The sequence below is a fragment of the Haliotis cracherodii genome, unplaced genomic scaffold, assembly GCF_022045235.1.
Source record: "Haliotis cracherodii isolate W230 unplaced genomic scaffold, xgHalCrac1.p SCAF_3, whole genome shotgun sequence".
NCBI classification, from domain to species: Eukaryota; Metazoa; Mollusca; class Gastropoda; order Lepetellida; family Haliotidae; genus Haliotis; species Haliotis cracherodii.
In genome coordinates this window covers 20,815,766-20,843,245 of record NW_027266286.1, presented here as the reverse complement: position 1 = coordinate 20,843,245, position 27,480 = coordinate 20,815,766, and the positions used below count along the sequence as shown (strand labels likewise).

General features: G+C 43.5%; 2 protein-coding genes across 2 annotated transcripts in view; one reads left to right on the top strand and one right to left on the bottom strand.

Annotated features, from left to right (window-relative positions):
• The window catches only part of LOC139473714 (cilia and flagella-associated protein 47-like), a 75,973-nt gene extending 66,549 nt beyond the window's left edge, over window positions 1-9,424 (top strand). The window contains exons 57-63 of the mRNA XM_071256433.1: window positions 1,042-1,198; window positions 2,271-2,499; window positions 3,025-3,293; window positions 4,936-5,107; window positions 6,567-6,728; window positions 7,060-7,228; window positions 8,232-9,424. Of these exons, the coding sequence (XP_071112534.1) occupies window positions 1,042-1,198; window positions 2,271-2,499; window positions 3,025-3,293; window positions 4,936-5,107; window positions 6,567-6,728; window positions 7,060-7,228; window positions 8,232-8,450 (1,377 nt within the window). The 3' untranslated portion in view covers window positions 8,451-9,424. The remainder of the gene's footprint in view (window positions 1-1,041; window positions 1,199-2,270; window positions 2,500-3,024; window positions 3,294-4,935; window positions 5,108-6,566; window positions 6,729-7,059; window positions 7,229-8,231) is intronic.
• A 5,608-nt stretch (window positions 9,425-15,032) lies between these two features.
• Window positions 15,033-23,068, bottom strand: LOC139473752 (nucleolar protein dao-5-like). Its single transcript, XM_071256487.1, has 7 exons — window positions 22,958-23,068; window positions 21,430-21,485; window positions 21,129-21,221; window positions 17,830-20,680; window positions 16,582-16,626; window positions 16,021-16,107; window positions 15,033-15,235 (listed from the first exon to the last, which is right to left on the bottom strand). The coding sequence occupies exons 1-7, from the start codon at window positions 23,060-23,062 to the stop codon at window positions 15,080-15,082; spliced, it is 3,393 nt and encodes a 1,130-aa protein (XP_071112588.1). The 5' UTR covers window positions 23,063-23,068; the 3' UTR covers window positions 15,033-15,079.
• Between the last annotated feature and the right edge of the window lie 4,412 nt (window positions 23,069-27,480).

The window sequence follows — 27,480 nt, the reverse complement described above, 5'->3', positions numbered from 1 at the left end:
GTCTGTCACCTTCTTGACATGGTCTGTCCCCATCTTGACATAGTCTGTCCCCATCTTGACATAGTCTGTCACCTTCTTGACATGGTCTGTCACCATCTTGACATGGTCTGTCACCTTCTTGACATGGTATGTCATCTTCTTGACATGGTCTGTTACCTACTTGACATGGTCTGTCACCTTCTTGACATGGTATGTCACCTTCTTGACATGGTCTGTCCCCATCTTGACATGGTCTGTCACCTTCTTGACATGGTCTGTCACCTTCTTGACATAGTCTGTCACCTTCTTGATATGGTCTGTCCCCATCTTGACATGGTCTGTCCCCATCGTGACATAGTCTGTCATCATCTTGACATGGTCTGCAACCTTCTTGACATGGTCTGTCACCTTCTTGACATGGTCTGTCACCTTCTTGACATGGTCTCTCCCCATCGTGATGTAGTCTGTCACCTTCTTGACATGGTCTCTCCCCATCGTGACAGTCTGCAACCATCTTGACATGGTCTGTCACCTTTTTGACATAGTCTGTCACCATATTGACATGGTCTGTCACCATCTTGACATGGTCTGTCACCTTCTTGACATGGTCTGTCACCATCTTGACATAGTCTGTCACCTTCTTGACATAGTCTGTCACCATCTTGACATGGTATGTCACCTTCTTGACATGGTCTGTCACCATCTTGACATAGTCTGTCACCTTCTTGACATAGTCTGTCACCTTCTTGATATAGTCTGTCCCCATCTTGACATGGTCTGTCACCTTCTTGACATAGTCTGCAACCTTCTTGACATGGTCTGTCACCTTCTTGACATGGTCTGTCAGCATCCGTACAGTCTATCACCATCTTGTCACACTTTCACCATCTTGTTACTATTCAATTCTAGACCATAAATTTGCAGAGGTTTTCCTGGCTGAATGACATCAATCAAGCTATACCATGTGAAACCAGAGCATTTTCTGCCTTAGCAATCACTCTGTATCTTAAGAAACGTGATATATATATAATATTTCCTTCACCAACTTTGTGTTGCCTTCAGCTTGGAGAGTGGGTGTTTGAAGCCACAGGCACCGGTCAGCTGCCCCAGCCCCAGGACCCGGTCAGCGTATTCACCGCTGCCGGCACCAACACCACCCTCATCATCCCCTTCCGCAACCCCCTCGACCACGCTGTGCTGGCCAACATCGTCCTTACTGGTAAGCAGCTGCATCTTGTTCATACATATTTGTTTTATTGTTTGGATGGCAATTACGAACCCTGGAACCCATGTATCATTGTTAAAAGACCAGGGACTTGAGGCTTTCTATATTATTCACTTGGGACAGATTCTCGATATATTATTAACTGCCTCCATGGTCTAGTGGACATAGCATCTTCCCGAAGATTGGAAGGTTGGTTGTTTGATCCCCTGGCCTCTTTGATGTTAAAAGATGGTACTTGTTGTTAAATTTCCTTGCGTTAAGGGGATAAAACTGGTATGCTCCAAGACTACTGTGCTTGAGTGGGGTATCTACGTTAAAATGTGACATGGTATCTCAGTGGGCTAGCACAAACAGCCACACACCTGCTATGTAAGTGGGGTATCCACATTAAAATGTGACATGGTATCTAAACGGGCTAACACAAACAGCCACACACGTGCTATATAAGTGGGGTATCCACATTAAAATGTGACATGGTAACTCAGTGGGCTAGCACAAACAGCCACACACATGCTATATAAGTGGGATATCCACATTAAAATGTGACATGGTATCTCAGTGGGCTAGCACAAACAGCCACACACGTGCTATATAAGTGGGGTATCCACATTAAAATGTGGCATGGTATCTCAGCGGGCTAGTACAAACAGCCACACACGTGCTGTATAAGTGCAATAATCTTGAACACAAGGTTAAACTCCATTTCACCTCTCCATATATTTTACATGTTAATTTTGGGCAAGGATGGCCCAGTTGTCTAAGGCGCCGCAATTGGCTGTGCAAAGTTGCGTCCCTTGGGCACGACAGAAACCTATGATTGTTGGTTCGAATCCCAATTCGCCCCAATTATGTTTCTAGGTTTGTCAGCACCATACCCGTGCTCGTGGGTTTCAACGGAGTGGTAAACGTCTGAGACCTGCATCACTTTGGGTTTTCCTCCTACATTAACTGACACGCCGTGATATAACTGGAATACTGTTAAAAGCGGCAACCCAACTCACTCACTCACTCACATGTGAATTTTGTTACACAATGTAAAATGTTATTTGTCTGTCCATCCGACCAGACAACGAGCAGCAGCTGGAGCGCGTCACAACTGGAATGGAATCGGAGGAGTCCCCCTTCTGCCTTCTGCTGAAACACAACACCGGCTTGAGGGTCGGTCCAAAGTCCACCCTGGACATCCCGATCAGCTTCGCCCCGAACCAGATGAGGAAGTACGTGGGCCTGTGTACCGTCATCGTCCACAAGGAGGACGGCACGGCCTGGCAGTACGTCCCCACAGATGCTAACGGGTGAGTTGAGCACAAGACAACCATGTTATTGCTTGCAGTCTACATCCTGAATGATAAATCTTAGTTGACATTGTACTGAGCAGGATCTTTATTGAACATCATCACACTGAAGATCTAGGTTTTATGTTCCATGTGTTTAAAGTGAGAAGCCCACTCATGGTGTAGCCCTACCCCCTAATCTTGCTAGAATATTGCTTATATATCAATAAAACCATACTCACTCACTCCCTTTTATAAAATAAATATCAACCATGCACATATCAGTAGCTTCCCCACAATGATGAGACAAAACACAAGTGCCTGTCAATTAACATTTGCCATGATCCTGTAAAGATGGCAGACAATAGGATTTATTTTCCAGCATGTACATTGTCGAGTAACTCGACATTGTTATAATTAATATGATCCATCAAGTTAAGTATGAAAATGTTTAGTCCACAATCTTTGATAAATGCTCCAGCAGCTGCTAATAGCTGTAGAAACAAAGGCAGATCACGACCTCCAGCATCCCCTGTGTTTGTCCAGGTACCCAGTGTCACGGACCGGCAGCGGTGGGCTGATGGAGATCCGATGGTTGTTCCCTGTCAATGGCATCCCTGAGTCGAAGCCGGTGCGGGACAGCCAGGGCGCTGTCATCGAGTGTCGGGCCAGGGAGTCCATTGAGGAGCGTCTGGAAGTGACCCTGTCCGGGGTTGCGCCGAGTTCGGCTGGACCACAGAAGCGGATGAGGACACGGGCCAAGACTCCAAAGGATGCTGCTCCTCAAGTACCTGATGGCATCGTGGTGGGAGAGAGTGAGTGGATAGCTGTGTTCTTTGGTGATGGGATGGAGTGCTGTGTTGTCTGGTGATGGGATGGATAGTTGTGTTCTATGATGGAGAGACTAGATGATTGTGTTCTCGGTCGTGGGAGTGGATAGCTGTGTTCTCTGGTGATGGGGTGGATAGTTGTGTTCTATGATGGAGAGACTAGATGATTGTGTTCTCGGTTGTGGGAGTGGATAGCTGTGTTCTCTGGTGATGGGGTGGATAGTTGTGTTCTATGATGGAGAGACTAGATGATTGTGTTCTCGGTTGTGGGAGTGGATAGCTGTGTTCTCTGGTGATGGGATTGATAGTTGTGTTCTATGATGGAGAGAGTAGATAGTTGTGTTCTCTGGTGTGGGAGTGGACAGTTGTGCTCTTTGGTGATGGGATGGACAGTTGTATTCTATGGTGTGGGAGTGACCAGTTGTGTTCTATGATGGTGGAGATGGATAGCTGTGTTCTTTGGTGTGGGGATGGATAGTCGGGTGGTCAGGATCGCTGACTTGGCTGCTCCATGTCACCGTATCCCAACTGCTTGGATTGATGCTCATGATGTCAATCACTGGATTGTCTGGTCCAGACTCAATTATTTATATTCATATATTATTCATATAGCTGGAATATTGCTGAGTGCGGCGTTAAACAACAAACAAAAACAAAAGTTGTGTTCTATGATGGTGGGAGGGGATAGCTGTGTTCTATGATGGTGGGAGGGGATAGCTGTGTTCTATGATGGTGGGAGGGGATAGCTGTGTTCTATGATGGTGGAGGGGATAGCTGTGTTCTATGATGGTGGGAGGGGATAGCTGTGTTCTGTGATGGTGGGAAGGGATAGCTGTGTTCTATGATGGTGGGAGGGGATCACTGTGTTCTATGATGGTGGGAGGGGATAGCTGTGTTCTATGATGGTGGGAGGGGATAGCTGTGTTCTATGATGGTGGGAAGGGATAGCTGTGTTCTGTGATGGTGGGAGGGGATAGCTGTGTTCTATGATGGTGGGAGGGGATAGCTGTGTTCTGTGATGGTGGGAGGGGATAGCTGTGTTCTATGATGGTGGGAGGGGATCGCTGTGTTCTATGATGGTGGGAGGGGATCACTGTGTTCTATGATGGTGGGAGGGGATAGCTGTGTTCTATGATGGTGGGAGGGGATAGTTGTGTTCTATGATGGTGGGAGGGGATAGTTGTGTTCTATGATGGTGGGAGGGGATAGCTGTGTTCTATGATGGTGGGAGGGGATAGTCGTGTTGTAAGATGGTGGGAGGGGAAAGCTGTGTTCTATGATGGATGGAGGGGATAGCTGTGTTCTATGATGGTGGGAGGGGATAGTCGTGTTGTAAGATGGTGGAGTGGATAATTGTGTTCTATGCTGGTAAAAGGAGATTATTTGGGTCTGCTTTGATCAACAAAAATTAAACACTAGAGCCACATATTGTAAATATACAAAAAGAATTAACTTGATCAGTTCATTCCAGAAAAAACATATTGTTATACGAGATAAGCCAAAGCTTCTATATATTGTGTGTTTGTTTTCTTTAACAACATTTCACTCCATGAAAATAGTCTTCCTAGGTTTTCTGGTTAAGATAATATTTCTTCATGATAATGACTTTTGTTTATGTTTTGCACAGCTCTTGCCACAGCTGACGAGTTTAGTCATGAGCTGACGTTCTGTAACGCGGATACCAGTGGCCAGCTGAAGGATTCGGTCAGCATGACGCTGGTGCGCCAGCACCGAGATATAAACACAGGACTGGTGGTGTTGGTGTTCAATGTCAAGTTCAACCCCTTCAAACCTCTCAGGTACCAGTCACTTCACTTATACAATCCACCTCACATATACCACCCACCTCACATATACCACCCACCTCACATATACCACCCACCTTGCATATACCACTCACTTCACGTATACCACCCACTTCACATATACCACCCACTTCACATATACCACCTACCTCACATATACCACCCACCTCACATATACCACCCACTTCACATATACCACCCACTTCACATATACCACCCACTTCACATATACCACCCACCTCACATATACCACCCACTTCACATATACCACCCACTTCACATATACCACCCACTTCACATATACCACCCACTTCACATATACCACCAACTTCACGTATACCACCCACCTCACATATACAACCCACTTCACGTATACCACCCACCTCACATATACCACCCACTTCACGTATACCACCCACTTCACATATACCACCCACTTCACGTATACCACCTACCTTACATATACCACCCACTTCACATATACCACCCACCTTACATATACCACCCACTTTACATGTACCACCCACTTCACATATACCACCCACTTCACATGTACCACCCACTTCACATATACCACCCACTTCACATATACCACCCACTTCACATATACCACCCACTTCACATATACCACCCACCTCACATATACCACCCACTTCACATATACCACCTACCTCACATATACCACCCACTTCACATATACCACCCACTTCACATGTACCACCCACTTCACATATACCACCCACTTCACATATACCACCTACCTCACATATACCACCCACTTCACATATACCACCCACTTCACGTATACCACCCACTTTACATATACCACCCACTTCACATATATCACCCACTTCACATATACCACCTACCTCACATATACTACCCTCTTCACATGTACCACCCACTTCACATATACCACCTACCTCACATATACGACATATCTCACATATAAAATCTACCTCACACACGCCACCCTCCTTACATATACCACAATGTGCATAAGGTATGGAAACCCCCTCTCCAACCTGCTCAGTTGCCGTGGCTATGTAGTGCTGGTTGACTAATTTGTTGTGTGTCTCAGCCAGTGTGCACCTACTCTGTAACCGATCATCATGACTCAGTTCCAACCTATCACCCCTCAGTCTGCCGTCAGTGTCACTGAAGTCTTCTTCAGCACATGATCAACTCTGATGTGATATGCTTCATATACTGCCAGTGATATAACAGAGGAGGCATGGGTGTGCAGAGTTATGTCCCTTAGATGTACCAGGAAACCTGTAATTGTTACTTCAAGTCCCTGATTATGGCTCTAGGTTTGGTTTATGGCTTCCCTCTCACTTCAAGTTGTGCTGTAACTGCAGTAGTATTCCGAGGGAAGTTTAGCCAAACTCGCATACCTACTGTTTTACCAGAGTGTCCTGTGTATGTTACTGTGATGTTCTTCTGTCTTCAGCCATGATGCCCAGCTGCATGTCACGGCAGCAACTGGCGGCGTGTGGAAGTTTCCTCTGCGATTTGTAGCCACAGAGCCGCCAGTTGATGACAAGATACTCATTGAAGCAACTGGTCTCAGCAAGATGTCAACTGTTGGCTTCTGGCTCACAAGTCAATCCAGGTGAGAAATACATACCTCAAGGCCAATCTCAAGGCCCAAAGGGGTACCACCCCTTCTCAAGGCCCATCTCAAGGCCAAAGGGGTACCACCCCATCTCAAGGCCCATCTAAATTCCCAAAGAGGTAACACCCCATCTTAAGGCCCATCACAAGACCCAAAGGGGTAACAACTCATCACAAGGCCCATCTTAAGGCCATAAGGGGTAACTCCCCATCTCAAGGTCAAGGTCACCATAAGACCCAGTGGATCTCATCATTTTGTTAAATCATTATTATGTTAAATAAAACTAATATTTGTCCATATATTAACTGTTTCCTCATCCCTGTTTCAGCAATGCTGTTCACTTCGATGCCTTCTTCGAGTCTGGAAGCGACCCAGAGTTTTCCATCTCTCCAGAGCATGGGGAGCTTCTCCCTCAAGGAACAGATGGCACCATGTTCCACATCAACTTCCTGCCTGCTGTGTACGGCAAACTATACCAGGCCAAACTTGTCATACAGGTGAGAGTTCATGTGTGTGACTTTTCCTTGAGGGAGTGAGTTGGATTTAAATCCACTTTGAACAGTATTCCAGTTATATCACAGCGTGTCAGCTTACTGTGGGAGGAAATCCCGAAGTGATGTAGGTCTCAGGAGTTTACCACTTCGGGAGTGAGTTGGATTCAAATCCACTTTGAACACTATTCCAGTTATATCACAGCGTGTCAGCTTACTGTGGGATGTAGTGATGTAGGTCTCAGACGTTTACCACTTCGGTGAAACCAACAAGTTTCCCTGAACTTGGTCTCGAAAAACTCTGGGGCAGTGAGGTAGCCTAGTGGTTAAAGTGCTTGCTCATCACGCCGAAGACCCGGGTTCGATTCCCCATATGGGTACAATGTGTGAAGCCAATTTCTGGTGTCCCCCGCCGTGATATTGCTGGAATATTGCTAACGTAACGTAGTGACGTAAAACCATACTCACTCAAAGAACTCTAGGCTTTGTTTCCGAGCCATAACTCTCAAATTAATCAATATATTTGCATGAAACTATACATGTGCAATCACCAATTTAACTTATGCCTTTCCATATTTTACTTTTTTTACTTTTTTTAATGTGTTGTGTTTCCATGGAAACAATTTGGACTAAGTCTCAAACAAGTAGCTTTTGTTTCCCGAATCTGCAGTTTCTGCATGAAATCATATCTTTCTAGGCTATAATTTACTAGAATTGTTATTCGGACTTGCAAACAACTTGAACTAATGTTATAAAAACAGGGAAGGGGGAGACACATGCTATTGAGTAAAAACACATTCTAGTTCAAAATGGCATGACCACAGACTCACCTGTTCCCTGATTCAATAGGCCAACTAACCACAAATACCCAAGTATTATTACAGACTGCATTCATATTGCCAAGTCCTCGCTAACGTGTGGATGAAACATTGAGGAAATAGTTTTGTAATAGCACTAGGATGTATTTTCTTGCATCACAATATATGAATTTCATGACTTGTTTGCTCAGACTCCGGACATGCAGTGGAGCTATGAGATCCGAGGCGTCCTCCCCGAATATACCCCGCCCCGCGGCAAGTCCTCTCGGCCAATGGCAGGCCCTCATCCTGACCCGCGGTACAGAGGTGACCGGGTCAACTACGTGCGCGACAACCTTCAGATAATAACAACAGCAGTGTCGTCGCCTGTCAAAGGAGCTCCTCTACTGCGGACACACAAAGTGCTGTGATGTGTGACGCCACCTCACTCACACAAACCTCATCTGTGATATTGCACATAGAGTGCTGTGATTGTTGAAGTCCGTGGAGTCTCTGAGGATTCTTCATGAAGGGAAGGATTCGGCAAACTACATGATTTATTTCAAGCTTTAAGATGCTTGTCCATTCCGTCTGAAACTGGGTCTTTTATTTGACATTCGTCTTCGTCACTGGGTTGGTGGCATCAAACTTTGCATACTCAGCTTTGTATAAATGCCACTGTAATATAGATACAACTCAAAAGAAATAAAGGACTACCCAATTCTTTCATATTGGTGGTCCTTAACTTCTTTACGCTTGCATATTTAATGTGTCAATATTTTTTGCATATGAAGTAAAACCAATTATTTTAACATATTTAGTGCCTCAGTATGGAAATGTGAATCTAACACTAAATTTGTTTTTGAAAAAGTTTATTTTATACATTGTCATGAATATTGTTCTTTTATTCCAGTATTTATATGTCACTTTTGCTGTGATAAACTATTGTATATACCTGTTGCTATGGCATCTGCTTTAGACGTCATTGACCATTGTTTTGTAATATCCAGTATTAAACGTGACATAAGTAGACTTGGCAGGCTATGCTTGAATTTTTTATGACAACCAAGATGTTGTATGTCCATTTAGAAGTCAAAGCATAAAGATGTTGAATTGACTGTGGACAAGACGAATCATTTAACCTCATTTAGCATTATTGTATATACACAAGGCCAAATGAACAATTCCTGTGTGGAGTCCTCAAGCCACACCACCAGGCACCAGGTATTATGTCCCCTGTGATACGCTGTCCCCTATATCTACCTGTGATACTGGTAGCTGCTGAATGCTGTATGTGTTAGTGTGACTGCTTCTTGTAGACTTGTGGTAGAGCTTTGTATACAGCTGTTAGTGTTATCTGTTCTCACATATATACTGTCCGTCCAATGATTTACCAAGAAATAAACATGATCCAATAGCTGTGTCTTTGTTAAATGTGAATAGTGATTTCACTTCTTTCAAGCTTGAAGTTTTGTTTGTGTGTTGTTTAATGCTGCACTCAGCATTATTCCTGCTTTATGACCAGACAATCCAGTGCTTGACATCATTTAGTATCGATCTACGTAACTGGGATGTGATAACAGGCGCCATCCAAGTCAGCAAGCCTTGACCAGCTGATCCCATTAGTTGCCTCTTACTACAAGCAGAGTCGCTCGCCTCTTAAGGAAAGCAGGGGCACGGGTGGCCCAGTCGTCTTAAGGCGCCGCAATTTGCTGTGCAGCATACTTGGGCACACCAGAAACCTATGATTGTGGATTCCAATCCCAGTTTGCGATTCGCTGTGCAGAGTTGCGTCCCTTGGGCACGCCAGAAACCTATGATTGTGGGTTCGAATCCCCATTCGCCCCGATTATGTTTCTAGGTTTGTCAGCACCATACCCGTGCTCGTGGGTTTCACCGAAGTGGTAAACGTCTGAGACCTGCATCACTTCAGGCTTTCCTCCCACATTAAGCTGACATGCCACAATATAACTGGAATACTGTTGAAAGTGGCGTTAAACCAAACTTACCCACTCACTCACTTAAGGCAAGCATGGGTTGCTGATACCAATTCTAACCTGGATCACCACGGGTCAAGCTGGAAGTGATGCTGTTAGGTTCTCAGCATGGGTATTGCAGAATTGCACACCAGGCATCTTTCTATATTCACATATTTAGCCTAGGCAAAATTCATGTACATATTGCAAGTATCTGAGCTTACGGCACATGTCAGCCAAATTACAGGTTTAACCAGATTCGTTCCATTATGCAAATCGATTTGTCTAGGCTCCAACAATTCCCTATTGCCAAGCTAGGGGACATTTGTGTATACAGAATGTTTGTAGTACTAACAGCGGAAGTAGCATCAGTGTGGAACATTGTTGAAACTTGGTATACCCTGCATATACTCTTAAAGAATTCACCCGTTATGGAGTGACTCTCAAAAGGATTTCAGAAATTGTTAAGAATCTTCTTTCTCAAATTCTGACAAGCTTACAGTGAATAGGAGTAACAAATTTAATGACGGAATAGGTGGTGACAAACCTAAGAATCATAGGATTCTGGCAGGTCTAAGAGAAGCAACTCTGCACAGTAAATTGCAACACCATATGGTGACTGGGCCACTGATGTCCCCATTAAGATGTGAAACACATGAGGAGTCAAGTCATCAAGAGATTTATCTAGACCTACCAAGAAGCTGATATTTGGCCCGAAGTCTGCAGTAATTGTCTGTATATATCCCAAATTGGAATTAACCATTTCCCAGTTCGTGCTCATACAGTATAACTAATGTTATCATACATCAATGTCAGAATGATGAGATCTGATTGGTCCACGTGACATGACAAAATACTGTGTATCGCGCTTTGAAGGGAATAAATCTCTTATACCCCGCCCGAGCAAGTTAGTCTGGACGTGGATTTCTGAGAGAATAAATCCTTCAGACCCTGCTTCAAAGTAAAAAGCCTCCGGCTTGTGGTATAAAACCTAACGCAGGAGGCATAAAACCCCATGTACACCTCATGATCCTGCTATAACTCATATGATGGCTTTGTAGGCATGACTTGTATTTCACTGGTGACATGACCAGCGAACAGGAATAAGTTTATAATGCTTAGATTTACTTTATTGTATTGAATGCAGTATTTTGTTAGAATATCTCTGAATTAAAACAAATAGAACAACTAAAACATCCCACTTTTGAACAAAATAATGTTATTCCCCAATTTGCCTGCGAGGGGCACTTTGTATAGAATCTTAGATACTAGAAACCACTCGATACTTCCTTTTACTACATTAAACTGCGAAGCCTGGTTCAGACAGACCAGTGGTCAATAGTCATCATCCAGCTGGATGACACCCATTCATACTCACTGAGTTATTTGGTTTAAATCCACTTTGGACAGTATTTCAGTTATATCACTGCCTGTCAGCTTGGTGTGGAACGCAGGTCTCCCATGTTTACTCATTGGTGCTGTCAAAACCTAGTAACATTATCAGGTTGAATACGAACTCCTATCATGTGTTTCTGGCATGCCTAGGGACTTGGATGACTAGTCCACCCATATACTCACTGTGACCAAACTAGCCCCCCTTGTAAATGAGCACTTGGACTGATCCACCCACGTCCCCTGCAACAAATATAGTCCCCTTTCTAAACAAGAACTGGGACTGACCCTCCGGTAGTGCCCTATGTCCAACAAGCACTAGACTGAACAACCAACATCACCTGTGACCAATATACCCCCTTGTAAATGAGCACTGGGACGTCCCCTACAACCAATATGGTCCCCTTTGTCCAACAAACACTAGGACTGATCCACCCACGCCCCCTGCAACCAATTAGGCCCCCTTGTAAATGAGCACTGGGACTGATCCACCCACGTCCCCTGCAACCAATTAGGCCCCCTTGTAAATGAGCACTGGGACTGATCCACCCACGCCCCCTGCAACCAATTAGGCCCCCTTGTAAATGAGCACTGGGACTGATCCAGCCATGTATCCTGTGACCAACACAGCCCCTCTTGTAAACAAGCTCTGGGCCTGGTCTGGAGGTCACGGGAAGCTTTTTAACTTAAAAGCTGCAGAGAGCAATTTTTCACCTGAATCCATGGCCTGTAAATACCAGGCAAGAGTGGCAATGCTTTAATCATTTGCTCCCATGTCGGTAGGAACCACGACACTGAGTGACTCAGACTGCACAGGAAAGTCCAACACAATCATCAATAGTCAACAGAATTTATTTCGATTTCTTTTAGCAAAATATAGACATTTCCATGACCCTAAGATAATCAAACATTGAATATGGTGCATAAATAGGAAACAGTTGCTGGTACAACAGAATCAACTAGTGCATTCAAACAAAAGTCAATCAAATCAATTTCAGGTAAAAGAATTTTTCTCAACATAAAATATTGAATGAATAAATGTAGATATCAAGAAATGCTTGAAATGTTGACAATGTACATGTTCAGACTCCCACAACGTTGTTCAACTTTAAAGGCTCTCCAAAGTTAAAGAAAAACTTACAACTGCAAGGCGTAAAAATGCACAGTCATTATGTATGAGACTTTTTACGAATTTTAGGCACAAATTAAGTTAATAGCAATGGCAAATATCTGTATTTAACACTGTAACCAGAGCAAATATCTGTATTTAACACTGTAACCAGAGCAAATATCTTTAAGTAGCACTTACTGCAAACAGCAACAGAACAGTGCCAGATTTTCTGTAAATACATTACCGAGCAGCAAAACAAGATAATCATCTCAATCCCATCTCCTTGGCCGAGACGAAAGTCATCTGTACCACTACATAGTTCACAAACATATTTACACATACAAAACAAATGACAATATCAAACAATATCATTACAAATATGTTGCACTAAAAAAAATATGTTAAAGGCGCATGATGTTTGTTATAATATTAAGTAACTTACTACAAAGGATCTGAACGTGTATTTGATTCTTTTCATATTGACTTGATATCCACAATTGTACTTCTAGTAATCACTCTTCAAATAAACACTACAAGCGCATTATACAGAGACAATAACAACTCCATGACAAGATCATGTGCCAAATATATCAACGGAAAAAGACGTATGGTCTATTTTCAAATGTGTTGTTCACCCATTTCAAGTTTCGATCAATGTGCAGACTTTATTATCCGCATACATGGCAAATATGGCAAACAAGTTGAGTCGTTTACCACATCAAGATTACAGACAGTGTGAAACAAGAGCAATACTGACATGGGACAATACAGCTCAGACATACACTATTGAAGATGCATGTAATGTCAAAACGTGACCATGATATATTTGAACATACTGTACATAAAGATATATGTGGTGTACTGAAGAAACAAACATGATTCAGATGTTGCTATATACCACTCAAAAGAAGTTAAAGAACACTTTTTTCACATGACCACAGTTAACTATTAACGGGCGTTCCTTAACTTGTTTTGAGTAGTATATGTTGTATAAGGACAATGAGCTGTCACATCAACAAATGGAGAGTAAATGAATATGACGATATAATCTGCTTCTTACAATAGATGTGATATTACAGGAACAATGAGAACTAGTTTCACATTCTGTATTCATTTGGAGAATCAAACCCAAGTTGAGTGACACTTCACCACTAGGCGACCCAACCTGCTGACGAAGACTTGAGCCATGAGTGGGTGACTTAGTGCCACACCACTTTCGACAGTGTTGTGGGCATGTGATGCCACTATAGCTTCATAGGGAATCGAACCTTGTCTTTGGTGTGACGAGCTAACACTTTAATAACTAGGCTACCAGACCCCCCCCGTCGGTCATATGGGGGGTGAAAGAGCGGGTACATGCCTTTTCTTTCCCCCATACAACAGCCCATTACCAGATGTAGTGTGAGTGAGTTGCACTTAACGCCGCTTTTAACAGTATTCCAGTTATATCACGGCGTGTCAGCTTAATGTGGGAGGAAAGCCACAAGTGATGTAGGTCTCAGACGTTTATCACTTCGGTGAAACCCACGAGCACTGGTATGGTGCTGACAAAGCCTGAAACATAATCGGGGCAACCGGGATTCGAACCCACAATCATTCGTTTCTGGACGCAACCCTGCACAGCAAATCTTGGCTCCTTTGACAACTGGGCCACCCGTGCCCTCACCAGATGTCGGAGGAAAGACCCAAGCAGGGCAGGGTGTGTATATCACTTTGCAGACACCCATGAGAGCAGTGCTGAGTGAGTGAGTGAGTGAGTGTGTGAGTGAGATAGATGGATTAACACTGGAACAGTATTCCAGTTCTATCACAGAGTGTAAGCTTAATTTTGGAGGTAAGCCCAAAGTGATGCAGGTTTGAGACGTTTACCACTTTGGTGAAACCCACGAGCACAAACCTAGAAACTATAGGGTGAAATGTGATTCAAACCCTCAGTCATGTTTTTCTGGCGTGTCCATGGGATGCAACTCTGCACAGTGAATAACGGTGCCTTAGACGACTGGGTCACCGTTGCCCCTGACGACTGGTCCCGCTGTCCCCCCATTGCAGTGCTGAGATACCAAGGATCAAAATATGATATCCCCCCTACGCAGCTAGAAACACTGATGAAAAATTGTCTCGTAAGACGTCCCATAACTCCCTTGAGTTAGTCTTGATGATTCTTGTGATGGTGATATTGTTTTAGATTGTAACCTAAGTAGCATCTGCAATTCTGTTCATTCCGAGTTATCCAATGTATCCATGTCGGCATATCCAAACAAACTTTCACACCATTTCTCCATCTCTATGACAGCGTACAAATATTTACAAATGTCTGCTTTCATGACAGCAACCCCAGCTGAACTTGACCATACAGAGCATATGCTCATGTTGAGACGTCGCTTATACCTTCCAATCCTATCTACCACCTATCTATTCATTTGGTCACCAAGGCATGATCACCTACATAACTTCAACATAGACATGAACACCTATGTCAATGTTGAACCAGCTTATGTCAGTCTGACTTAATGGGTTTACAACTGCAGCTCTGTCATCCTCTGTCACTCAAAGGCCCAGTTAGTTGGTCTTCCCGAGCGTTCTAGTTATCAAACTTGATGGAGTGAACATTCATGTCAATGGCACCTCCTTTGTAACTCCCTCTTTTCTTCTTCGTCTTCTCATGGCGAAAACTTTTCCCTTTTGTGAATTTGAGATCTTTGTTGGCCTTCTCTCCCCATGATCCTTTGGCTCCGCTCTGACAACACATGGTTAAAACAATGGTTAATACTCAACCGTTCCTACACTCAAAATGTGGTGCATAACGACAAGTTTTGTTTGTTTGTTGTATTACCCCGCCAACAGCAGTATATAATCTGTATGACGATGGCATGTAAATAATAGTCCGGACCATCCATTGATTGATATGATGAGCAACAATACATAGTCACCAAATCTGACCATCAGATCCATTAAGGCGCTTCTAACCACAACCATAGGTGGCTGGGGACCAATTCTAACGCTGAATCAAGGTATTTGAGTCCTATCATTGCATGTCAACTTATTGTCTGAGGAATCCCAAAGAGGGCTGGTCATAGATAGATAAGGAATTGGTGAAACTAACCAAAGATCATAGCCCATGATCAGAGTATGCTGAAAGATATAAGGGATGCAACTCTGCAAACAGCAGTGTAAGACCACTGATTGTCATCCTTAAGTGGCATTTCAAAAGCCGTAGTATGAATGCAGACAGATTTGACATGGATTTAAACTACAATATTCATTACATATTCCCAACATGAGTTATGTCCCCTTGAAACGATGCCATGAGCTCCTGTTCACCATGTTTCAACTATGCATAATTGCAAATAATCTGACACGAAACTGTACTCTGATCAACCACCTGACCTAATTCTGGAATGTAAATTGCATTTGCTATTTCTTTCACTTCAAAGGTTACGTTCTTCCTTCACTAAAATTCAGACAATATTCCTGTACCTTAGTGCAATATGAAATACAGTAACAAAAGGTTTCTGGCATTACCTTCGCTTCAAATGAATTGTTGGCCAGCTTGGGATCCACGGCTACTTCTTCAGCCTTGACCCTCCGGAAGGGCTCACTTGTTCGTCTCTGAAAGAGTACTGAATTTGCTGAACAATATTCAAGAATATCACATTACAGAAACATATTTGGGACGTACCAGGATTGAAATCTGTATGTACGTATGTGGGCCCACTGAGACATCATGGCTGCAGTTTAACACAGATACTGCACACAGTATACAGACTCCAAGCCAAACAATCCTTGTCTTATCCACATAATAACTAGCACCAGGCAGGGTAACAACAAGTACCATATTTTAACGTCTTTTGATATGATGTGGACAGGGATTAAATCAAATAATCTCTGGTGACTAGACCATGTAGGAGGTCAATTCCGACAAGCGAACAGACAGATCACACTATGCGACCAACAAATCCCTGCTTTAGTCTGTATGCTCCTGATCGTCTCATGGTGATCATAGGATGAACATCATATTTACACATGGCGTCTCATAGAATGATGCACAGCTGAACTGAATTGGATCAGTGCTACTTTACATACCTGGTGCCCTTTCTGCCTTGTATTCTCAGCATCGGGAGAAGATTTCTAGAAAGAAAACAAAACAATTTGCATTTTTTTTCTGCAATATTCCTGTCAACAGTATTTTAGCTATAGTTCTGGACATGGCAAACCAATGTCCAAAACCATGAGTAACAATCCACACAAAGACCCAAGTCAGAGCCTGACATCTGACACAGCGTCTGCAAAAGCTTCAGATTCTACATGAATGAACATCTGAAATAACTTGCAAACCAACATTTATGGTAATTATGCAACATTCTGTCAGAATAACAGGCCATAACACTGTTCCTACAGCTGTACCATAACTGTTGATTACCGACTCTCCCTTCTAGGCTAGACTGAGTGAGTGTGTCAGTGAGTGACACTGCCAGTGTCCAGTGAGCGAGTGACAGATTTGGAGAGAGTTTGGTCTAATGGTAGTTTGATTTGTTTGTCTGTTGTTTAATACCACACTGAGCAATATTACAGCAATATGACGGCAGTCTGTAAATGATCGAGTCTTGACCAGACAATCCAGTCATCGACATCATGAGCATCGATCCATGCATTTGGGATATGATGACATGCATCATCCAAGTCAGCGAGCCTGACCACCCGATCACTCTAGTCGCCTCTTGCGGCAAGCATGGGCTGCTGAAGACCTATTCTACCCGTATCTTCAAGGTTTGAACAGTATATCAGTTACCATATTCGACATAATAAGTGCCCCTCTCTAATAAGCACCCATGGCGATATTTGCTAATAAATTGGCTAGTGAACAATCCCAATTAGCACCCCTTCCAATTGATCAATGTACACAAGAGTTATTTATTCGCGTATAATACACACTTCTTGTGTTATATGCACCCTTAATTATGGGCAATTAAATTCTGGAAAAATATATATCTCGTATATAAACATTTCAGGCTGTCAGCATAAACCACGAAATTTATCTTTGAACACTGTTGTTTTTTCACCAAAATAATATTCTAATAAGAGCTCACTATTTCTAATTTTGAGAGCGCCCTGGGCGCTTATTACGTCGAATAAGGTATATCAAGGAATGGGGAATAAAGTGCCCAAAGTGAGGCAGCAGGTCCTAAGCTATTTGCCACTTCAGTGAAACCCATGATCATTGGTAAGTTGTTCTTAATGAAAAAAAAGAAGGTTAATGATTTGATATCGTGATTTGTTTCGAAACATTATGGGAGTGTATTCATAACAGCAGTACAACAGACGGACACTAACCTTCACTTGATCCGACGCTGTAGACACCCCTGAATCGGAGTTATCAGAGCTCTTCCCATTCACAATGGGAGTATTGGCTTTCGACTTGCCTTTCGACTCGGATTCACTAGAACTGTCCGACTCAGTGCTACTCACATCCTTCACAGTCTTGGCTGGGGTAGATTTAGGAGTTGGTTTCGCACCTGCTTTAGGTGTCTGTTTCTTACCATTGTCTGTATCACTATCCGAACTATCCGAATCTGAGCTGCTATCCTTTGAAGTCTTAACAGGTGTCTTTGTCACTGAGGTAGAAGCCTTCTTCTTAGGCTTGTCATCGTCACTATCAGAGTCTGAACTAGAACTGGATTCTGACTTTTTGTTGGCAATTTTCTGCAAAGGCGTGCTCTTTGCAGCAGGGGTGCCTATTGCTCTCTTCAGATTCTTGCCAGTAGGAGTCTTTTTCACATCATCAGAATCTGAGCTAGAATCCGAATTGTCAGAGCTAGAAGAAGCTTGCTTTTTCGGGGTCACTTTTGGAGTTGTTTTGACTGGGGTTGCACCCTTAGCTGGCGTTTTCTTTACTACAGCTTTTTTAGTGTCTTCATCTGAACTAGAGTCGGAATCTGAACTGCTGGAATCAGCCTTCTTTTTTGGTACACTCTTGGCAGCAGCTGGGCTCTTAGCAGGAGTGGCTACCTTCTTAGCAGCTGTTTTCTTAGTGTCTTCATCAGAGCTAGAATCAGAATCTGAGCTGCTGGAATCCGCCTTCTTTTTTGGTGTGCTCTTGGCAGCAGCTGGGCTCTTGGCAGGAGTAGCTGCTTTCTTAACAGCTGCTTTTTTCGTATCTTCATCCGAGCTAGAATCAGAATCTGAGCTGCTTGAATCCGCCTTCTTTTTCGGTGTGCCCTTGGCAGCAGCCGGGCTCTTGGCAGGAGTAGCTGCTTTCTTAGCCACTGCTTTCTTGGTATCCTCATCCGAGCTAGAATCAGAATCTGAGCTGCTTGAATCCGCCTTCTTTTTTGGTGTGCCCTTGGCAGCAGCTGGGCTTTTAGCAGGAGTAGCTACTTTCTTAACAGCTGCTTTTTTCGTATCCTCATCCGAGCTAGAATCGGAATCTGAGCTGCTTGAATCCGCCTTCTTTTTCGGTGTGCCCTTGGCAGCAGCTGGGCTTTTAGCAGGAGTAGCTACTTTCTTAACAGCTGCTTTTTTCGTATCCTCATCCGAGCTAGAATCGGAATCTGAGCTGCTGGAATCCGCCTTCTTTTTTGGTGTGCTCTTGGCAGCAGCTGGGCTCTTGGCAGGAGTAGCTGCTTTCTTAACAGCTGCTTTTTTCATATCCTCATCCGAGCTAGAATCAGAATCTGAGCTGCTGGAATCCGCCTTCTTTTTCGGTGTGCCCTTGGCAGCAGCTGGGCTTTTAGCAGGAGTAGCTACTTTCTTAACAGCTGCTTTTTTCGTATCCTCATCCGAGCTAGAATCAGAATCTGAGCTGCTGGAATACGCCTTCTTTTTCGGTGTGCCCTTGGCAGCAGCTGGGCTTTTAGCAGGAGTAGCTACTTTCTTAACAGCTGCTTTTTTCGTATCCTCATCCGAGCTAGAATCGGAATCTGAGCTGCTGGAATCCGCCTTCTTTTTTGGTGTGCTCTTGGCAGCAGCTGGGCTCTTGGCAGGAGTAGCTGCTTTCTTAGCCACTGCTTTCTTGGTATCCTCATCCGAGCTAGAATCGGAATCTGAACTGCTGGAATCCGCCTTCATTTTTGGTGTGCTCTTGGCAGCAGCTGGGCTCTTGGCAGGAGTAGCTGCTTTCTTAACAGCTGCTTTTTTCGTATCCTCATCCGAGCTAGAATCAGAATCTGAGCTGCTTGAATCCGCCTTCTTTTTCGGTGTGCCCTTGGCAGCAGCCGGGCTCTTGGCAGGAGTAGCTGCTTTCTTAGCCACTGCTTTCTTGGTATCCTCATCCGAGCTAGAATCGGAATCTGAACTGCTGGAATCGGCTTTCTTTTTCAGTGTGCTCTTGGCAGCAGCTGGGCTCTTGGCAGGAGTAGCTACCTTCTTAACAGCTGCTTTTTTCGTATCCTCATCCGAGCTAGAATCAGAATCTGAGCTGCTGGAATCCGCCTTCTTTTTCGGTGTGCCCTTGGCTGCAGCTGGGCTCTTGGCAGGAGTAGCTACTTTCTTAACAGCTGCTTTCTTGGTATCCTCATCCGAGCTAGAATCAGAATCTGAGCTGCTGGAATCTTTAGTCTTCTTCACAACTGTAATAGGCTTCTTTCCAGGGGTAGCTTTACTGGCAGCCTTTTTTTTAGGAGCTTCATCTTCAGAGCTGGAATCTGAACTAGAAGACTCAGCTTTTTTGGCCTGAACCTTTTTACCAGGTGTCTGTTTAATTGCAGGCTTTGCTGGTGCCTTCTTTGGAGCATCATCCTCATCGGAACTTGAATCATCTGATGAAGAAGAACCGCCCTTCTTGGGAGGAGCTTTCTTAGCAGCAGTTTTTGAAGCGGGCGCCTTCTTCTGGGCAGGTTTCTTGGGGTCCTCATCTTCATCATCCGAGCTGTCCGAGTCACTACTAGAGCTCTCAGCCTTCTTCACAGGAACCTTCTTTGTCTGCACTGGAGCTGCTGATTTCTTGGCTACAGCTGGCTTTACAGCTTTCTTCTTGTCTCCATTTGAACTATCGGAATCAGAGTCAGAATCAGAGGTTCCACTGTCCTTCCTTGCTGCCTTGGCAACAGGTTTAGCAGGTGCTTTCTTCTCCTCTTCCTCGGAGCTGCTGTCAGAGCTACTGCTCTGGTGTGTCCTCTTGTTGCCTGCCTTAGGGGTACCCTTTGCCGAAGTAGGTGTGGTTGTTTTTTTCTGGGGCTCTGAGTCACTGTGAAAAAATAAATACATAGTAAGTTTGTTTGTTGTTTAACGTTGTACTCATTCTTGTAAAATGATGGCAATCTGTAAATAATCAAGACTGGATCAGGCAACAGACATGAGCCACCACGCATCAGGGATACAATGACATGCAATCAACCAAGGCTGACCACCCGGTCAATTCAGTCGCCTCTTACAAAGGGACATGTATTATTATCTGGAATCCCCATGGTAGTCAGTACTAATTATTTTGATATAAACATTCATGGCAGTGCCACAAGGAACACTTACTATACCCATCTGGGAAATCAAAACCACCGCCAAGATAGTCAGTAACAACTAGGCTTCTGTATTTGTCTAACAATTACTGCTATGGATGACTGTTTCAAGTACTGCTTAACAGTAAATTGTAAATCTCAACTGTAAATTGTAAATCCTGTCTGCATGTTTTCCTTCACCTGTCGGAGTCAGAATCAGAACTGGAGGAGTCAGGCTTGGCCTTCTTGGCCTGTGGTTCCGCTGTCAGGGACAGCTTCCGCTTGCCATGGTTACTGCAACACAAACCTAACTTGTACCACATAGAAGCAACATGCAATGGAAAACCAGGGCCCTTAGTACAGAACAAAAATACTCATGATTCACATTCTTCTTGTAAATAGACGACATTTTTTTATGTTTGTCTATAATCTCATTCCAAATAGTGAGAAAAGGGTAATTTAAGGTGTTATAGTATCTACTTGTTATACTTGAAACACTCACTGTTGCCATGATGTATACAGTTCCTCTAATTTGGGCGATCCAGGCACCTGTCCCTTCTGAAAATGTTAAACATTCATCATATAAACACTGTTATCCCAAGCACCAAAGTGAGTTATACTCTATAGCATGCTGAATTCTTGATTGACAGTATGGGCAATGATACACAATATCGATCATACCACATCATCTCCAATCTGATAACAAACTATGGGCACGGTTAGAAATGAATTCTTATTTTCACTCCATGCACATACACAAGTCTGCAAAAGATATCTTTTACAGAGTTACCCTCTCCATAATGGTAAAAACAAAAAAATAAAATTTTGCTAATCTCAGGCTTGCGGAATTATGTTGTTTTTTTAGAAAAATGTTTTTTATTTCATATTGACCAAATGAACCTCTACTTATACCATAATACAATAGCATACAGATTACCATACAAGCGAGATTAACAAGAAACGATACACCATACACAACATCAACAGAAATTAGGAAGTGCATTCCCAATGACATTGTGAATTTATTGTTTCAGAATTAATCAAATCCTTTCAATATTTCTTGTGAATATAGGTTGTTGTTTTTAAGTGATATCAACTAATGGCTAGTTAGTAAAGGGAAGTAACCACATTCACGCATTAACGTTACAATATTGTGGTGGCCCAACAGTTGGTCGTCACATGATACTGATGAAACGTACCAACAAATAGGAACAATATTCAACTAATTGATTTCATGCATTTTCATCATGTTTATAAATAAAATAAAATATTGTTAAAAACATTGTTTGGCAATCCTTTTTTATTAGACCACCTTGGGAAAAAAATCAGTGTAAAGAGTGCTACTGTGAGAATGATCATTGCCATACAAAAAATATGAGAAAGAACATCACAAACATGTTATAAAACACCTTCAAATGTAGGCACATTGACTTGGTTTCTTATATCTGATCAAATCAGGGGGCTCATAGGGGTGCGCAGCTTCATTGGATTATAGTGGCAAGTAACTTAGAAGATGTATCGTCGGATCATAGGTTTTTCGAACATCATATGTTTTAGACGGCCAACTAGCCCAACTAGGGTGTGGCGTCACAAATATTGTAAATAATCAGAGGATGGCCTGTTTTAAATATAACGTCGTATTTTTTAAGTGAGTGAAATGTTTTACAGTTGTTCTTGTGATTAGCGAGGAAACTATGCTTCTTAGGCATCCGGAAACCCATAACACGTGGAGGACTTAGATCAATAGATGATTAATTCCAAACGGACAATATCCATTGTTTAATTAATGACTTTAGAGTACCACAATCAAGTACTCTTTTTTCTTTTCACCGTCCCATCACAATACATCAACGTCAGACTTGGCAAAATACAATACAACATAACAAAACAGAACACCCATTGCCAGTGAAAGAAAGGCAAACACCAGCCACGTGCTTTAAAAACCACGTGGTCCACGTTGTGTTTTGATATGTATTCTAAGATTCAAACACATAGGCATTGTATCAAACAAAAAATATGATAATGCTTACAATCTTGAATTTCTTCTGGAAATATGTCGCAGCATCTTTGCACGACTGCTTCAGAAAGTCGTAAACTATAGATTGCAATGCCGCTTTCTCATCTGCTTGCGCCATGATTGTAAAATGTGAAACGCTTATACCGGAAGTTCAATTTCATTTACCGGGAGAGACCAATATTTTGTTTGCATGGGTAGAACCAATTTTTGAAACATTAATATGACTTACCAAACATGGTCACGAGCATTCAATAAATCATCAAAATGTTCCTTCCAGGAAAGAGTAGTAATTTTCATAAATCTGATTTACTGATTGTAATTATTTGATAATTATTTTATAAAACCTATTTTTCCGGAATTTACAATGCATCCAGCACAATTATCTGCCCCTTAATGTGTGAGCATCAAGCTCCTTCCCAGCGCGTGACACCTTCGTTACACTTTCGGTAACATCGCGATAGGGCTCGGCGTGAGGGCTATTGCTGTGAGGAGTTTGTGGTGGTTTGCTCGCTGGCGTTGAACATGACTGAGTGGTGGCGCACCTATTTAAACATCTCTCTGGAAGAAGTTTGTCTCATCTTGCAATCAGGCTGAATCCATTGCTCACGTGTTACTGGAATGTCAAGACCACGCCCCGCCCGTCCTCGGTTAAAACAAGAATTGCAGTTAGATCCGCTATCTGTCATAGATCTCCTAAAGCCAAGAGATGCAATAGCAAAGGCAATACTAACTCTTTCTGAGAGATGGACAGCTACTCGAACGTATATAAACAGAGCAGCCAAAGATGAAAATGAACTTATATCAATATACGGAAATAGAAATCATATCAATACAAACCAGAAATTCTGTGAATACCAAAATCACAATAGATATGTGTACCCTACTCACACACATGAGGACCGCTTCCGTGGTCTAATGGTAGAGCGTCCACCCGGACAGCGGAAGGTCCGGGGTTCGATCGGCATCAGTCCGGACTAGTACAAGCAACACACACACCCACATACACGTGCATGCACGTCGCTATGTAAGTGCAATAATCTTGGACGCGACGTTAAACCCCATTTCACCTCACCTCACCTCACCTCACACACATATGAGTCCCTAAGAGGGACAGGTCAGCCGAAATTACTTAGGCAGAAGGCGACCTCTTAAACACTTAATGCAACAACAACAGAAGTTTGTGTGGACTAACCCGCGCGACACCGCTGGCGAGACTCTTAGGGGTATGTTATCACCAAAGCCATTACCAGCTGGTCCTAGGTTTGATAAACCCTTCAAACTGACTGTTGACGCTAGCAGCACTGAAACGGAAGGGGTCGTTGTCGGCAAGGGTACTACAGATAAGTACCCTAGTACCCTTTCTGTATACAGAAATGTACTCTAGCCAAAATCAGAATACAGAAAAGTACCCGGTACCCTAAACGGCGGACGAGACCATATTTCTCACCCCAAAACCGAAACATGGCCACCATGTGCGTTGACAACTGCCACACAACGCCTCCGCATGGACCTCGTGATGCTTGTGAACACCATCTTCCCGAGGCAAGGGAGTTAACTGACTATAAAAGTCCAGTTTCCACCCTTGCCGAACTAGGCTGGAATTCCTGGGCTCGACCGTAGCGCCACCAGTGGTTATTACGAGTTATGTTCCTTTTAAGCCTCTCCTATGGACCAATCAGATTCCACCCCTCGTATCACTTGCATTTGTTTCAATCAAAATGGTGGCGCCCAGTCAAAACGATCTGACTGATAATCAAGATCTATATTGTGATAAAACGGGTCTTACATTTGGAAGTGCATCAAATCACGTGAGCACCTTGATTAAAAACATGAAAAGACTTGGGAAATATCTGTTGACAACGAGTTGGCGGTGCACATGCTTTACAAATCCTGCAATCGACAGAAATCTGCACGACATTTTACAAACCGGATTTCGATTTCGGTGCGCGATTTTGATTGGACTATGCATAGACTCGTTAGCCCAGCCAAAATGTAACTCCATAATACCAGCCTAGTTCGGCAAGGTTGCTAACTGGACTTTCATAGCCAGTTAACTCACTTGCCTCGGGAAGATGGTGAACACATGATTGGGAAGACGACGCGATTGTTGCTGCAAAATGGTGCCAAGATCTTGCAAATTCTGTGGTTGGTTCTGGAGAGTGCGCAGACTTCTGCCGAGAGCATCCCAGACGTGTTCGATGGGATTGAGGTCGGGAGACCTTGACGGCCAGTCCATGACGTTGACTCCCGCATTCTGAAGGAAATTCCTTGTCAAAATTGCTGTGTGGGGTCTGGCATTGTCGTGTTGGAAGATCAAACCGGGTCCATGTGCTGCCATAAAAGGCAGAAGTTCTGGTGCCAGTACCTGATCGCGGCAAGCAGCAACGTTGAGGTTGCCAGGGATGACAAGAAGCCTGGAACGTGCATTGGCACAGAAAGCACCCCACACCATGACACTTCCGCCTCGAAATCTGTCAACTTCCTGTACACAACACTGGGCGTAACGTTCATGACGGCGCCTCCACACCCTCGCCCTACCATCAGCAAATCGAAGATTAAATCGGAATTCATCACTGAAGACGACTTGATTCTAATTCCTCTGAGTCCATCGGAAGTGTCGCTGTGCCCACAATTGACGTTGACGTCTGTGTAATTGAGTCCGAATCGGCCCGCAGTATGGCCGTCGTGCTTGAAGGTGAGCAGTTCTCAGACGGTTTCGAACAGTTTGCGCACTCAGTCTACCCCTAAACAGTTCATTTCTGGTTGATGTAGCCGTCAAAAATCGGTTACGGAGGTGACATAAGACAATCTGACGATCCTCTGCATGTGACGTCACACGTGGTCGACCTGGCCGAGGTCGATTAGCGGTGGTATACCCGTTTGTGTAGACGCGTCTGTAAATCATAAACAGTACGTCGACTACAACCCATCGTCCTTGCGACTTCAGCTACGGACGTTCCCGTCTGCAACATGCCGATGGCGCGTTCACGTTGCACTTTTGAAAGGCGTGGCATGACAAATGGCCGTAAAGACTTTTTTTCTGGGTGAGGTCGGGTAGCCAAGTGGTTAAAGCGTTCGCTCGTTACGCCGAAGACCCGGGTTCGAACTCCGACATGGGTACAATGTGTGAAGCCCATTTCTGGTGTCCCCCGCCGTGATATTGCTGGAATATTGCTAAAAGCGGCGTAAAACCATACTCACTCACCCACTTTTGTTTTCTTGAGTTTTTCTTTCTTTGTTGATGAGTATGGCTGAAAACACGTGTGGGATTATGGCCACGTGACCAGTTGCACGTGAAAAAACACTTTTGCCACTATAGTGCTGTGCACATGATTTTGATCGATTCACCTGCACCAAAGGTACTGAAGACAATACGTGGCTATTACTGTTTAATTACACAATAAGGGCCCATAATGATAACTCGTAAAAATGTTAAAATTTTAGGATTGTGAAGTTTTTAATTTGGTTCAGTATATTTATAACATATGGTAGTAACGGACTGTAACCTTCTTCACTTTAGAATAAGTTCCACGTGAAGGCAGTATCATGAATGGGAGGCAGCTCAGAAAACAACGATTACAAATACATAGTAACACGCATGTCCTAGATATGGTTTATTTGATTGATTTGGTAGTCATGTCCGAGCTGGTATTATGACACAATGTGTCATCAAGTCACGTTTGTGTCTGGTTCCATTCCATACAAAGTGATGTCTGTTCTTCTAACTCAAATGCCCGTCTCTTTCTCTTGATAACATGCACCCCTCCATTCCAAACACCTCGGTGAAGAAGCATGGTCCAAAATCTCTTTAGACTTGCTGGTACATGTATGTCCCTTTCTAACGTGGTAATTTGTGCATTGTTTAGAAGGATATGTCACCATATTCGTTTATTTGGAGACTGGGTTGGGTGTGTGAGATTGGTCTGAGGACTGTATCATATTTTGCTGACCCCCCTCCCATTTTGTCATTGGACTTCTTGGATTCTGACACAGAAGGGGTTATTCTACACTCAAGAGGTTATAGTATGGTCAGTCTTGCCACTGGACTTCTTGGATTCTGACACAGAAGGGGTTATTCTACACTCAAGAGGATATAGGGTGGTCAGTTTTGCCATTGGACTTCTTTCATTCTGACACAGAAGGGGTTATTCTACACTCATTTCAACTTCGTGAATTTTGACACAGAGTGGGGTTTTCTGTGGGCCCTCAGCTGATGAGGGAGAGAAAATCTTTTGTCACACAGATCACAGGCATGTGCTCTCACCTCCAGGTGGCTCTTGGTAATATGTTTAAAAAAAAACCTTTTCCCACAAATATTACACAAACACTTCTTCTCCTCATGGGATTTCATGGGACCATACATGGCGTTTGCTTTCAGCATCTTTACATTCAGTACTAACGTTCTCTGCTTCCATATGAATTGCAGAATGACATTGCAATGAAATATTTGATTTAAATGCTTTACCACACACAGTACATAAATAAGGTCTCTCATCTGAATGTACTGCGTCGGCATGGACACGGACGGACCAACGT